Source organism: Leptonychotes weddellii, chromosome 1, assembly GCF_054177405.1.
Source record: "Leptonychotes weddellii isolate Sample4059 chromosome 1, ASM5417740v2, whole genome shotgun sequence".
Lineage (NCBI taxonomy): Eukaryota > Metazoa > Chordata > Mammalia > Carnivora > Phocidae > Leptonychotes > Leptonychotes weddellii.
In genome coordinates this window covers 91,214,965-91,230,794 of record NC_138369.1, presented here as the reverse complement: position 1 = coordinate 91,230,794, position 15,830 = coordinate 91,214,965, and the positions used below count along the sequence as shown (strand labels likewise).

Below are 15,830 nucleotides of genomic sequence, written 5' to 3'. Positions count from 1 at the left end.
TTATGTCATCCCAATACTATTTATTAATAATCCATTCTTCCCTTACTGATTTGAAATGTTACTTTTATCCTTTACTGAATAATAATTGTTTCTGGATTCTCAGCTCTATCAGATTTATTTTTGGCATCAGGCACCTGAGTTATTCTTAACTTGGTTCATTGAATGGTAGCTGATTTTGTCAGCCAAGATAATGAGTGTGTTGCTTATGAGACAATAGATAATATAACTCATGACACACAAATTCTATTCTAGTTAAGTTTGATTTAAATCAGTTCCATTATCTACAAACTTAGAGTATTAAAAAAATGTGTAAACTTCTTTTAGGGGACAACTCACAGGCTCAATGTAGAGATAGGAAGCTTTTCACCAAGTCCCCTCTTTCTAAAAGTATTGTTTGATGTAAAAGCTTTTTGGTGATTTAAAGTTGTTTCCTGGCAATGTCAAAGGGTTTCATGTGGCATGGGAGTATTACTGTTGATTTACATGAACCTTCCATTCAACAGATTATATGAGGTCCACAAACTAAGACATACACTTCGAATAAACAATGGCACTTCAGTTTTCTTTTACATTGGATGATAGCTCCTGGAGTGCACAAATCGTGTTCCACTTATCTTTCTATCCCCAAACATCTAGCACAGGGTGCAGCACCTGAATTGAAATAGAATTGAAGTGCATTTCAACAATGTTTCTATAAAATAAAAAATAAAACCCAAACTTCTCAAAAACAAAACCTTGAGGGGATTTACAAAGTTACACATATTTATTTTTTTCTGTCCATCAGACACCTGATTAAATTATATATTATATATTTTAGTAGAAACACTAGAATAAGACACTGACCTGATATTATTTCATGCCAAGTGTGGGAAAAAATATTCCCTTGCTGTCCATGACGTCCTCAGGTATGATCTATCTATAGATGCGTTGCTTGCCTGTGAAATGATGATAAGAACTGTGATCTGGAAAACAGTTGGATTGCGGTGGGCAAGAATACTTTACAGTTGTTATATAGAAAGATGAAAAGGTAAAAACTTTTTTTGGGAGGGGAAGTAGAAGTGTGGCATTTGCCTTGTTTTAAAATTCAGTTATTTTTATGATCTAAGCACACCTTTTCCTTCCCTCTTTCAAAGGGATAACTTTGGCTTCTGTGGGCAGTGTTAGTCCATAAATTTAGATGCTCTGTTTTATAGCTCAATCCATGACATCAGATCATGGGAAAATTCTCAAAATTGCCTAATCTATCAGTTTCCCTGGTTAGGAGAAGAAAAAATAAAGCTAACTCACTAAGTATGTTGAACAAATTTTATGACCAAGTAGACTGTGTCAGTGCAAAATACCGACTTCATACTTTCCTGTTACCAATCCTGAAAGACTGTCTCACTTTTATTTATGATGATTGTTTTTTTATTTTAAAAAAAGAGGTCTATGACCTTAACTTGCTTTGTATAGTGCCTCACTTAGCAATTTTCACCTGTGAACATAGCATGTTATACCAATTGTAGCCCACTAAGGAAATCATTAAATAGCACTTGGACAGTAATATTCTCCACTGACAAAGGAATACATACATTCAAAGGACAGATCTTGCTATAGAAATTCTGCGACTTGGCATAGAAATACATGTAACAGGGATGCATCCTAGAATGCTGAAAGGGGGTAAATAGGGAGCAAATATCCGTCACTACACAATAAATCATTAGTATTGCTAGAAAATAGAAACATGAGTTACTAGGTTTGAGGCAGGAGGAGGTGGGAGAAAAGGTTGTTTTGCTTAGGCAGCGGACTTACGGGGAAGAAAGAAGCCTTCCTGAATTGAACTGTGTCAAAGAATGAAGAAAAGTTGAAGCCAGCAAAACCTCTTTTGACTTGGGTTTCAGTATCTGCAATGGGGCCAGAACCCGTATTGTTCTTTTTGGGGAGGGATAGCCCTGAAAGACAGGCTTTGGACTCATGCTTCTGGGCCACTCTAATCCTAGTCACCATAAAAGGACTAAATTTGGTTGACCTATAGGGCCGAATTTATAGAGGCATAAATGTGATAGCCAGGGCTCCTCCATTCCCCTTACCCTTTTGCTAAATTCGTGAAATTCCTCTAAACAAAGACTTCCATTTCGTAGAGGTATATGCCTATTGGAAGGAAAAGTTTTGACTAAAACATTTTAAGACTTGGGGTTCTCAGATCTTTCTTTGGAAGCAGAAAAAATAGGCACCTGATGTTGGGAATGGTGTAGAAAGATCCAAGAAAAACTTCCTAATGAGCATTACAAATCTGCCTATTTATCATTTTGTAATTTTGCTTATTCATCATTTCTGGATTATTCTCTCCTAAATTATTTCTCCACTTCCAGTTTCAGCTCACCAATCTACTGCCCATCATTGATAACTAGAATGATTTATTTTTCTAAAATGCTTATCTGATTACAATCCCACTGCCTAAAATCATTCAATAAATTATTTTTGCTCTAGATGCCAACCTACTAAGGTGGATGAGTCAGCCTGCATGTCTGTCTCCTGGGAAACAATTCTGTGACTATCCAAAGAGCTTTGTTTATGCTCTCCTCTAAGCTTTTGAGCACTTTTTTCTTATCAGGTGTCACCTCTTTGAGGGAACCTTCCTTGACAAAACCATCCTTGACTGTTTTTATTATTGCATTGTACATGTTGGTTTGTGTTTGACCTCAAACTGTGAATCTTTAGAGCTGGGCTTTGTCCTCTTAACAAAATTATTGAAGAGAATTGAGTCATGTCACAAAGTGCCTGCCACTGAGCCTCCTTTTTTTAAAATAAAAAAACAACTCGTGACTTAAAAGTTTATTCCCCCCAAATCAACTGATATTTTATTTCTGGTTCTACAGAGATAAATTCCCATGAAGAACAGGTATTTTTGTTACTCTAATTCTAAGGACTTCCCCTCGCTCTTTTTAAAAAGGTCTAGGAGTGACTGGAGTTTGGAACTTGGAGAAACATCAGTCTCCGACCTGTGACAATTCTTTGTGAATAAAAGCAGTTATGATTACCCATCTCTGGGGACTTGATGGTAAAGCATTCTGTCTTAATACTTCTACTTAACTCAGAATGTAACAGAATTGGAAATACCCAGTTATTTTCAACATACAGCTAAAGTAACTGCATACTGAGTATCTCATAATCCTTTTTTGGGAGGGGGCATAGCAAGCTGTAAAATCACATCATTAACTACCAAAAATAAATTTTCTTTGGGGAAAGTTAGGTTTGTATTGCAGACACATTGCCATTATCAGAAACAAAATTTTCACTTGTGAAATTTTCACTTGTGATTTTCTGGTTGGCTAAACCAACAGAAAACTTATGTGGCACCTTGGTCTATGGGCATTACACTGAGAAAATTATAGATGGCATTCCTGTAAGACTGTGCCCCCAAATTGGCATCTCAATAAATATTCCAATTATGTGGAGAAAGAGACCTTAAATCTCCTGAGGTCAAACTGGTATTTACTTACGTTCCTAAACAAACTAATCACTTGGGAGAATGTCTGATATTGTTCCCAAAACAGTGAATCTGATTCTGAAAAACAATAAGCTTTCCCACCTTTAAGTCTGTCCCTGACTTTGGAGTGGGGGCATGCCTCAGGAGAGTAGGTTTGGATGTAAAGGCTTCCTTTCACAGCTGTTTTCAGGAGTAGATACTGGGGAGGGGGATCCACCGGGAAGAGGGAGGGGAGATGGGAGAGCAAAGGACAAGCACTACTGTAATTTTGTATTTTTTGAACACTGCACCATGAGTTATCGTCTTGTATTATTAAACTGAAAAGTTTATTAATATTTAAGGCTCTTGATACATATTGCCAAATTACTTTCTAGAAGTACATAAGAAAGCTTGCCTTTTCTACATTAGGTCCTGCTATTTAAAAGACAAATGACAATTTGTTAAATATTAATTTGCATTTCTTAGGTTACTAGAAGCTGAAACTTGAGAAACTGCCATTTCTTCTGTGAACTACCCATATTTTCTGTCCTGGTGGTTTTTTTAAAATGTAGAAGTAGTAATAATTGCTTTTAATTACCATTTAAAATTAATGTATCAATCATTTCCTTTCTGATTACTTTGTATTTATAAAGTGTTTTTCTATCCCAAGACCCAAAATTTGTATTTTCACAAAAATCTCAACCTTTCCTAATACTAGTTTTTCTTTGCCTGTATAGTATAAAATATCACACTGTTTGCATTTGAGGGGCATACCCGGTGAGCCTTCTGGTTAGCATTCCAACATGGAAGTTTCATTTTCTAACTCATCTGTGGGTGACTCTACTTAAAATCTCACTCCACAACTATAGGACTGCTTCTTCAAGCATATGTCATTAGTTCCTTAGTTACTTCTAATGTTATTCGTTAACATTAAAATTGTTTATATTCAATATACCGGCACAACTGGAATATAAAATATTTGGTGATCCCACATACACTCCCAATTTTTTATGCATTTAGTTTGTGGCTAAATCTAATGAAGTTTCAATTTTAAATAGATAAAGAACACTTATTTATCCTCTTTTAACAACACGGAGAGCTAACTATTGGTTCTCATTAACTCCTGATCAGCTAGCTGGCTATAGACACAAAGCATGTTAATTTTCTACAGGCACCTTTCTGAATTCAAGTAAAGTTTTGGTAGACAAGGATTTTACTTAAATGTCACTGACATAATATGAATCTTGAGTACAAATATTGCTCACCATTCTTGCATTCTTCAAATTATTTTACTTTGAAAATTTAAGAACTATCATTAAGTCATTAATAACACAGGTTTTCATTTAAGGAATATCTGAACTGTGAAAATACATATCTAATCAAATTAAATTTTGAACACATATAGAGCCAAATATTTCAACAAAACTGCAGTTTAATTTCAGAAAATGTGTTAAAATATATATTTATACATCAATTTCTGACATACACTTAATGTGTTAGTATACACAAAATGATGCTTTCTCTTGAAACTGTATTTATGAAATGTACATTTTAATTTAAATACTCAGTATACACTGCACTTAATCTGCATGTTGCATTTATTAAATACATTAAAATCTGCAATGTAACAAAACGTTTTCTGCATACGAAATTCAAAACACCATTTTAAATGAACAAAAGATGGCTCACTTCATTTTTTTTTTTTTTTTTTTTTTTTTTTTTACAACTAGTGTATATAGTACACTAGCTCAGCTCCACCATACTACCTGTTCGTTCTTTTTTATTTGACATTGTTCACAGACTAGTACATATTACAATAAGAGTGCTGGATAAAAACATGAGGTACGAAAGTGGTTCAAAGATTATAGGTCATGCAGATCATGCTAGACAGCAAAGAAAATTGTGACCGAGAAAACACTAAATAAAAATACATAAAGAATGTGCATTATAAAAAAACCTCCATTACACAGCTTTGCTTCTTTGGTTACAAAGTAGGTTGAACAATTTCACAGCTTTTTATTCCCACCCGAAAAAAGAAAGTCATACGAAATGTCAAAAAGCAGAGGAATCGTGGCAATTTCTCTATTAGAAAGTAGAAACAAATGAACAAAGTTTTCTTCATCAAAATAGCCCAATTATTTATTATATCACAATAACTGGTGACTACCTGTACAGCTGCACTATGTTCTTCATACTTACACTATACAAAATTTACATTCAAGCTGGGTCTTTACTACTGAAAATAAATACCGAAGGTAAATTGCCATTAGTGTTAGAAATATGCCAGGATTCTTTTGTTCAATTATTGCCTAAACGTTTCTATTAAATGCAATCCTGTCTTTCAAATCCTTTACTGATACTTATAATTATTCAAAAAAATTAAGAAAGTTCTGTGACATTGTTCATGTACATTATGAAAATAGCAGCCCTGTAATAAATAAAACACAAATAAATGAAAACTTACGTAGGCCAATGTTACTGATATTGAAAGAAAAGTGGCTCTTTAGATGAACGGTTATTTATAATGTGATAGGAAGGCTCAGGGTAAATCCATGGATCATAGGAAAAACGGGAGAGCCACCAAAGCTCTTAAAAGACCCCACTCATGCGCACCAGGTAAAATGCAGACTTTGCTTGCTTTAATAAACCCCATCTATTATTCTCCTTGTGTACTGATGACATGAAACTGGACATCAACAATGCTGCATGACATCTCAAAGGGAGGAAAAGCTCCTGCAGAATGATTGTCTAATACTGAAAAGGCCAAACACACAACCGAAGCATGGCTACTTGCTTTCGTATAAAGTGGAAAGAATACCAGTGGCACACAAGGATAGATTGCTTTCAGTTTTTTTTCTTAATGAGGCAAGAAAGCTTTATGCTGAGGAGACATTCGGCTGCTGTGGAGGTTGCGTTGGCTGCGGAGGCTGTGCTACCACTGCTTGCTGTTGAGAAGTGCTACCAGGACTGGCCTGTTGGGCTGGGAGTTGGGATAACTGATCATTGTTTGAAAGAGATTTTAACAGTGCATTTTCTCGTTCAAGTAAAGAGTTTCTTTCAACTAATTCTTTTATTTGTTCCTTTAGAACTTCCACTTCTTCTCTTACTGCATACATCAAATGGCTTTTCACCAGATCCTGTGAAAAACAAAATCAGCAATGTCAAAAAGACTGAAAGAGAAAGGTGTTGCTATTTGGTTCTGGCCTACCTGGTGCCTTATTAAATACGAGGCATTTTTATGTTAGTTTTCCTGCTCTTGCTTTTACTGTTTCTACTGTATCTTGACTGGCCCTAAGGGAGGTTAAGGGTGGGAAAAAAACCCAGTTTCCACCTAGGCAGCAAGCCCAGGATTTCTTTTCAAAGTTTGGAGTGATTTCCAAAAATATTAGGTTCCTTATACTGTCAATTACAAGCTCAGAATTTAAAAAAAAGTTTAAAATCACATGCTTAGAGGTTAGACCAAGAGAACAAAGGATATTAAACTGATATTAAACTAGTTACAGCATTTCTTGAAGAGAGAAAGTGACCTACAATTTCCAACTCTAAAACCCTAAAGAAAAATAGTTTGTGACTAATGGTCCTTATATAGTTTTAATAAGCCTTAATCAAAATATTTTATATAACACGAACAGAATATCTCTAAGGGAACAAAAAACTGACAGTAATAGCAGAAATCAGAAAAAGATTCAACAAGTTCTATTTATTAGAGTGACTAAAACAGCATTTATAAAAACGAAGGCTTCCAGCTAAAGTTCTCATTTTAATATACTCTTTGCCTATAAACTATTTTTGATGCTGAAATACTTGAAGGCACATAATGCATTCTGATTATGTATGCCCCTCAAAATGGCCCTGATTTATCAATGGTAATGCATGAAATGTGAGATGTCCAAATGGGGGGAAATATTAACTCCACTGGTATTTCCAGACTAAACATTCTCTATATTCTAGCATCTTCAACTAAATCTGATTATCAAAAAATATACGTTGGTTATCTTGTTTTAAATGAGGTGTTTGTTTTTTTAGAATTGATAAAAACCAAATGCTTCCTACAACCAACAACCTATGAAATGAGAGAACTATAAACTTTTACTTACCATTGCTTGTTCTATTTTGTTGTCAATGGCTACACCACCTCCCCCAGATGCACTGGAAAAAATTAGAGTATTTCATTAAATTATTCTAAAAACGGAACCTTCTTTCTAACTCTTAAAATAAAAACATTTGTTTTACCAAAACCAAAAATAGTAACTTAAAATAGCTTATTAAGTCTATTCTCATAATTTCAGTATACTCAAAGCTCTTATTTTGAAAATGAGGGATCTCAGTAAATAGAAGACTTCCAAAAATCCTTTGTAGTGCCAACATTTCTAATTTCCCTATGACATACATATGCTACTTTAAAAGCAACTCCCAATTCTATTCAGGAGCTCTTAACTCCGTGAACTTTTAAAAAGATACCTTTTGAATGAGCAGTACACTCTCTCCATCTTTTAAACTTCTTCATTTACCAATTACATATTCTAATTGACGTTCATGTGGAAATTCTAGTGGTCACTTATTGCATTAAAATTCAGATGATGACTTTCCTCTATAGGTTTTACTTCTGGTTTAAAAATTTCTAGAACCAGCTTCTAAAGGGCCTTTGGGCAAATGATACTTGCAGGGTTGGTTAACACCAATCTCAACATTCTGGCAAATCTTCATACTTTCATTGTAGGTTACTAGCTGGCAAAAATCACCTACAAAGGTATGTTGTTTAGACCAGTTTTTCCTGGAAATATTTGGAAGTAGTCTAGCTAGTAAGGATATCCCAAGTTCAACTATCACCTTAGCATTTGTATGATAATAACAGAAGGTTCAATAATCGTCCTCTTAAACAGTAAGAATAGTGAATATCTATATCCTTTTCTTGGCATTTTTGTAAATTTTGAAGAACAGTTATTAGATTTTCTTGTAAAGACAAACCTGATAATTTTAATCTATTTTATCAATACAAAAAGAGGTCTTTAAATAATTGATATCAAACTTTGCAAAATACTCTTCATAAAGTATATTCTATCTAAGAAAATTTAGGTGCTAATATATTTGAAGGCTATTCTATTTTAGATGATGTGGGCCCTCAGACTGCTATATATTGAGGAGCAGGAATATCCTGTCTTAGGTGGTGGTGCCTTTTACACTGTAATCTAAGTAGATCTGGTTATAATCCTGGTTCTGCTACTCACTACCTGTGTGACCATCAGCACATCAAGTATTTAATTTCCCTAGACCGGTTTCCTCATGTGTAAAATGAAGAGGTCGGGTCAATGCCTCAGTGGACTTCCTACTTCTAAATCCTTGCATCAATACACAGAAGACACAAACTTGTTTATCTGAGCATTAGTCACATTAATTACAGCATACACCTTTACTTCTTGCTGCTGCTATTGCTAAGATGAAAACAGATTTTATATACCTAATAACTAGAAAGGATATATAGATCATTAATAAATACTTATATATGTTAGGCTTTAAATGCTTGTAGAGCTGTGCAAAACAAAGTATGGCTATATGTAACTATAAACTATAGAACAACTATATAAACCGTAAGGCTTTGGTGTAAAGTTCAGTTCAGACACCACGTGGATATGTTCACCAAATAACGGCTGCAATTTGCAAAAAAGACAGTGCCAGGCATTGAGATTAGTTTGTCTGACCATCCTAGATTATACTCTCAATATTTTTTATTTCTATGCCAATAAGGAAAAAGTGAATTAGTTTTAGTCATTTCTTGATGTAAATACATTCAATTCTTTTAACATGTTTTAAATAGAACACCTTAAATGCTAACACCAGTTTTATATATTAACAAGCAACCAAAACAAAAAATAAACCCCTAACCCTTAACAAGGGTTTATTACTTTTTTTTATGATTAAAATAATATTGGTAAGTTTCCAAACCATTCCCCTTAGGCTAAGGAACAGTAATTAGCATCCTATTCTTTGTTGATATAATAAACTCTAATCCTGACTCAGACCTCTTTTACAGCAATGAAGGAATAGGTTTGCAAAGTATAAATGGATCATACTGAAGATCTGTCTCTTAAAAAGTATTAATAACCCAATTTTGTTAAGCATTTTACTTAAACAATTAAATCAGTCAGATTCAATTACTATCACTACAGCTATTTCTGGCTATTTTGAAGGCTGTTTTTTATATAACCTATGGCAGTGGTTCTCAAACTTTAGCATGCACCAGTCATCTAGAGGTCTAAAAACAGATGGCTGGGTTTCGCCTCAGTTTCTGATTTAGAAGGTCTGGGGTGGGGCCCAGAAATTTGCATTTCTAACACGTTTCCTGGTGATGCTGATTCTGCCACCTGACAGACCATACTTTGAGAACCAATGGCTTACAAAGATGAAAGCTCTAAGAGAAAGAATAAAAAAACTTAATCCTATTTTAAAAACTTCTTAACCCCGAATACAAAACTTTTTACCCTTCATGACTTTGACCCCTGGCTTCTATGGTCTCCTTTCTTCTCACACTCCATCTGGCCTAATGTGTTATTACATTATTGTGTGTCTTACACATTGACTATTTACAGTCTGTGAAACCTAGATTCTCTCAGGTTTCCATGGCTTTGCAGAACTGCTCCCTCAGCTGCAAATGCTCATGGTTCCAATTCATCTGGCTATCTTTTACTTGTTCCTTAAGATGCTCCAATGCCACGTCTCCTGTAATGCCTTCTGATTTCCTAAGGCAGAACCAGTTATTCCATCTCTCCTGTGGTTCACAAACTCTTCATACTGCATAACCAGAAAAGCAGAATAGCAAATTCCAGCTCCTCCATATACTCACTGTGTGAATTCTGGAAAACTATTCAGCCTTTCTAGACTTCAGGTTTCTCATCTAAAATAAGGGTTATATACCTCAATTCATAAAACTCCTGTGAGGATTAAAGGAGTTTAAATACTACTACATCTGTAACTCTATCAGACTGAGTTCCTTGAGAGAGGTTCCTCATCTCCACCCACTGTGAAGAAGTGAACACAGTGCTTGGCGCGTAAGAGCTCAAAAGCGAATTGAAAGAGTCTGAAAGAGTCAATATGACAGCCATTAGATTTGAAACAATTACTGGTTTATATTAGAAGGCCATTAAAATATTTTGAGTTTGAATAAATTCATAGTTCTCAAAGTATGGTTACTGGACCAGCAGTAGCATCATCACCTGGGAACTTGTTAGAAATGGAAATATTTGGGTCCACCCCAGACCTACTGAATTACATATTCTTGAGGTGGGATCCTGGAAATCTATTTTAATAACTCCTCCAGGTGACTGATAGAAACTGAAGATTGAGAAACTGATTTATAATAAGGATATCAATATGGTAGTCTTAAATAAGCAAATAAGAGGGTATTCTATTTCAGGATCCTTGAACATGGTTTAAGAATATTATTTCAAAGAGGGTAAGAAGTTGTCTTCTATTGTGTTCAAAGTCAACACAGTGGTTTGGGCTTCACACTCTTAAAAATGAGAACGATCAACCGAAGCAGAATGAAAAATTTTCCTTTATTTGCTTCCTTGACCTAATGTTAAAGTTTTATGCCTTGTTTTCTTTTTTATTATTGTATTCACCACCCTATAACTTGATGGTTAACTTAAGTTCCTAAGACTTTGTAACTATTCTGGTAAACTATAAGTGCTATATAAAGGCAAGGGATAATTTGTAAAAAGAAACATTGTTTGATATAGGTCACTCTTTTAGCATAAAAACATACCATGATTAGTATTTACTAGATTAATTAAGAATTGTGGTTATGGAGGAAATGGACAGAAATATAGAACTGTAGGGGAAAAAGACAACAAGCATATAGCTACAGTATTTTTATATGAATTTTTTTTTTACTAGAATTACAGCCTCCCAAAGAAGGAAATGAGCTTGAATTTAGTGGGTTTTTTTTTCTTTTTTAAAGATTTTATTTATTTATTTGACAGAGAGAGCAACAGAGCAGAAGCAGGAGGGGAAGTAGGAGAGGGAGAAGCAGGCTCTGCGCCGAGCAGGGAGCCCGATACAGGGCTTGGTCCCAGCACCCTGAGATCATGATCTGAGCCGAAGGCAGACGCTTAACCATCTGAGCCACGGAGGTGCCCCTAGTGTTTTTTCTTATTTTATTTATTTTTTTTAAGTAATCTCTACACCCATTGTAGGGCTCGAACTCACAACCCTGAAATCAAGAGTCACACACCCACTGACTGAGCCAGCCAGGCATCCCTGAATTTAGTGTCTAAATAAAGTCAGATCGCATAAATCTTTTGCCTTTTACAATCACATTCACAGGAAAAATAAAACCCAATGTATCAAGGTACAGTAAAATAGCTTGGCTTTCAATGCTGTTCATTTTAAAATTCATACCAGGTGGCTCCCCACACCATAGTTTTTCTTCCCAGACCTCCTTCCTCTTATCTCAATAGATCACTTGGCAACCTCACTGAGAAGAGGCCAGACATGAACCTCTGGCTTCACAAATTCCCTACATTTTCATCTTTCTTAAAAGGCTGTTTCATTCAAGCTCTCAGCTCAACGACTTTGTACAAAACATCTCCAGTCTCTCCTCTCTAAAAATTAAAATCCATGAAGGTGAGGTTAGGCTAACTTGATCTCACTTAAAAAAAAAAAAAAACAAAAACAAAAAACCTCTTTATGAGAAATCAACTTAAAATTTTATCTTCATTAATGTGGACAGAGACATCATGGCTACTTGTTTAAAATAAAAATAGAGCAAATTTCTTCTCTTACATTTTTACTACTTTGTCTTTCTTCTGTTCTCCCCTCAACACAAATGCTAATTAACAAAGCAACGAGGTAGAGGAAAAGAACACTTAAATGATTGCCCACTTTTGCAGGTACACATTACTTAGCAAGTCCTTACTGCAAGCTTGAGAAACAATCTCATCTTACAGTTGAGGAAACTGAAGCCTAGTAACTGACTCAAAGCACAATGCTAGAGACAGAACTGAAACCTAGACTTAATGTCAAAACACATGCTTTTTCTACCTTAACAGTAAGACTGTGTGGAAGCAATAAGCAACTATCTATAACAACCTAAGAGAAATGCAGACTTATGTATGTTATGAAGAGTGCTTTAACTATGTACCAAATGTCATTTGTGAAACCATAAGCATGGATCCAAAATTAAATTATGTGGACAATATGTCATTTATCTTATCTAGCACATTCCTAGAAGAGGTTGAACTCTGAGAACAAGGGAGGTAACTTCTTGGAAAAGGCTCTGTGATCTTCAGACAGCCAGTATAGTATAGTTTACCTATTTGCTAAGAACTAAAATGTTCTTTTTTTTTTTTTTTTAAAGATTTTATTTATTTATTTGAGAGAGAGAATGAGATGGAGCATGAGAGGGGGGAGGGTCAGAGGGAGAGGCAGACTCCCCGCTGAGCGGGGAGCCCGATGCGGGACTCAATCCCGGGACTCCAGGATCATGACCTGAGCCGAAGGCAGCCGCTTAACCAACTGAGCCACCCAGGCGCCCCAAGAACGAAAATGTTCTTTTGGTCTGTTAAAAAGCTGAAGATATTTTAAAATTATATGTATCTATATGCAGAGAATTTAAAAAATTACCTTCTTTTTGCTAAAAGACCCTTCTAACTTTCTGTGTTGAGTCACAATCACAATTAAAAATCCACTACAGGAATTCCCCAAATTATAAAATCAAATCTTTTATAATAACTTTGATTGAGCTGGCAAATCTGATATACTTATGTTCAAGCCCCCTTACCCAAACAAGGTAAAAATGATTCTTCATAAACTCACAAGTGGAAGCTACAATCTTTCCAAAAAAAGAAGCTACAATCTTTCTTAGAGGCCAGTCTTCAGGAATCACATACTGTTTCTAGTAAATAATGTACAACCTTCATTCCCCCCCTCCCCTGCCAATAAACTCTAAAATAACATAATTATTACTAAAATGGATTAATCCTAACCTAGGTAACATTTGGCCTCTTTTCTTATTTTTTTTAAAGATTTACTTACTCACTTTAAATAGAGCTGGGCGGGGGAGAGAATATCAAGCAGACTCCATGCCTGGGGCAGAACCGGACATGGGGCTTGATCCCACAACCCTGAAATCATGACCTGAGCCAAAATCAAGAGCTGGATACTCAACCAACTGAGCCACCCAGGCGCCCCTACATTTGGCCTTTTTTTCTAAGAAATACGTATTTTGTTTTTTAGAAAGAAATTACTAAGTTGCTAATAGCAAAAAAAAATAAATCTAATGAATGTACAGCTCAGCAAGCCTATAAAAGTTAAACAGAAAAAAATACATCACTCTTCTGTAAGAGGAATTTAAAAAATATTTACAGCTTAACATTTAAGTGCAAATAACAGCCCTCCTTCTAAAAAAGAGCCAAAATAGATACAATTCAGGTAAACTTACTTCTATGGCCAAATGCAAACTTCTGTGTTTAGCAATAAAACTATCAAAGTTAACAGTAAATTAAGCTAAGAACTAAAAATTTTATGTATTCTAATTACTGACCATAAGTTCTCTATGTAAAAACAAAAAATCTGTTTAATTTCATGATTAAATTCATAAAAAGGCCCATGAAGATTTTTATTAATAACACAAAATAAGTGATTTTTGTGAATGATAAAAGCTATTATTCATGATAAACAAGCAGGTAAAATTGGCTACTTACAAAACTAAATGTTATTATTTTCTCAAATAACCAGTCTCACAATGGTGCAAAAAACAAAACAAACTTTTAACCAAGGAACAATTAAAAACCCAGTTAAATATTTACATAAAGATTGATATTTGCTTTTAGCATCTACAGAAACCAATTATATCCTTAGCATATTTTACATTCATCTAATTAATTTAAGGTAAAAATCCTGGCCAGAAATGAATATTTAAAGAGTAAAAAAGGCTACATGCTATGGATTATACCAATGTCAATTTCCTGGCTTTAGACCTTTCGCTACAGCCATGTAAGATGTTACCACTGCAGGAAGGGGGCAGGGGACAGGACACACACAACTGGGTGAAAGGGTACATGAGGCCTCCCTATACTTTTTTCTTTACAACTTCTTATGAATCAATAATTATTTCAAAATAAAAGTTAAACAAGATACATGCACATGGTAAAAAATAAATACAAAGAGTATACATAAAAAGGTATACAATAATACAAAGTCCCTCTCCTACCTCAGACCCCTTTTGTCCAGATCAACCATATCATCTGTATTAATGGCCTTTTAAAAAGTCCACTTAGGAAGAATGTCTGTAATACTTTGGAGAAGCTTAACTAGATGCCTCAAAATATAGAAAAATAAAGAACTCCTTCAATAATTTCACTAAAATACAAAGTACTTCTAGAAATCTATTAAGACTAGAACTCCAATTAGAAAAATGGGTAGATTTCACATGGATAATCCACAAGACATGAAAAAAACCCAGGCTCTCATTCATAATAAAAATACAGATTAAAACTATAATATAATACCATTTCCCTAAACAGACTGTCAAACATACTAAAATTTAATACACTGTTAGTGAGGCTGTGGGAAATGGGCTTTCTCATACAGTGCGGATTTAAGTTGTACACTGGTATAACCGTTACACAGAGCAATTTGGTTATATCACAGTTTTACACATACATATTCTCACTCACTCTTATTTATTTACTATTTGAGTCGGCAATCCTACATGTGGAAATTTATCCTATATTTTCTACATACATGGGATAGAATATATTTACAATGCTACTCATTATAGCACTGTTTAAAACAGCAAGATTTCTAATAATCAACATGGAACTGATTAAATAAATCATGGTATAGCCATTTATTCAATTGAATACTACCCATCTATAAAAGACGACCCTACAAAGATGCTTTTCTGTGTACGGAGATGGGAACAATGTACCCTGGAGATCTTTAAAAGTAAAGGTGCAGATGTCTGTACATTACCACTGTATGAGGGTGATATAGATACAGTATTTGCTTGCATATGCACAAAGAAACTGGAAGAATACACACATACAAACTAAGAAAGTGGTTATCTGTCTGGGAAGGCAGGCAGATGGGGGACAGAGATGGAATACTTTCATTGTACTTTGGAGAATACTGAGAAACAAAACAAAAAACAAAAAACCAACCACATTCCAAAATGAAAATGACTCACGGAAGAGTTATTACCCTGTACAGTGTGAACTTAAGACATGAACAAATAGCAGACAGGAAACAGAAAAGAAAAAAAGGAGGGAAGAGGAGCCAACAACTTCATTTTCCTTAGGAACTACTTCATTCTAGAAGATCAGTACTTTGTTTAACATTCAAAACAACAATATAAGTGATATTTGTGATTTGTAAAATTTAT

The 15,830-nt window shown here is 34.7% G+C and overlaps 1 protein-coding gene and 1 long non-coding RNA gene across 4 annotated transcripts in view; one reads left to right on the top strand and one right to left on the bottom strand.

Annotated features, from left to right (window-relative positions):
- TSC22D2 (TSC22 domain family member 2) overlaps window positions 1–15,830 on the bottom strand; it is a 54,506-nt gene continuing 38,676 nt past the window's right edge. For 2 of the 3 annotated variants that reach the window (XM_081827704.1, XM_031028073.2), the window contains 2 exons: window positions 7,546–7,597; window positions 1–6,585 (listed from right to left, as the gene is read on the bottom strand). In XM_081827704.1, the coding sequence (XP_081683830.1) occupies window positions 6,325–6,585; window positions 7,546–7,597 (313 nt within the window). In that variant the 3' untranslated portion in view covers window positions 1–6,324. The remainder of the gene's footprint in view (window positions 6,586–7,545; window positions 7,598–15,830) is intronic. The other variant, XR_014147533.1, reaches the window with a different exon arrangement.
- LOC145722960 (uncharacterized) overlaps window positions 1–15,830 on the top strand; it is a 54,744-nt gene that overhangs the window by 31,461 nt on the left and 7,453 nt on the right. The window lies entirely within an intron of this gene.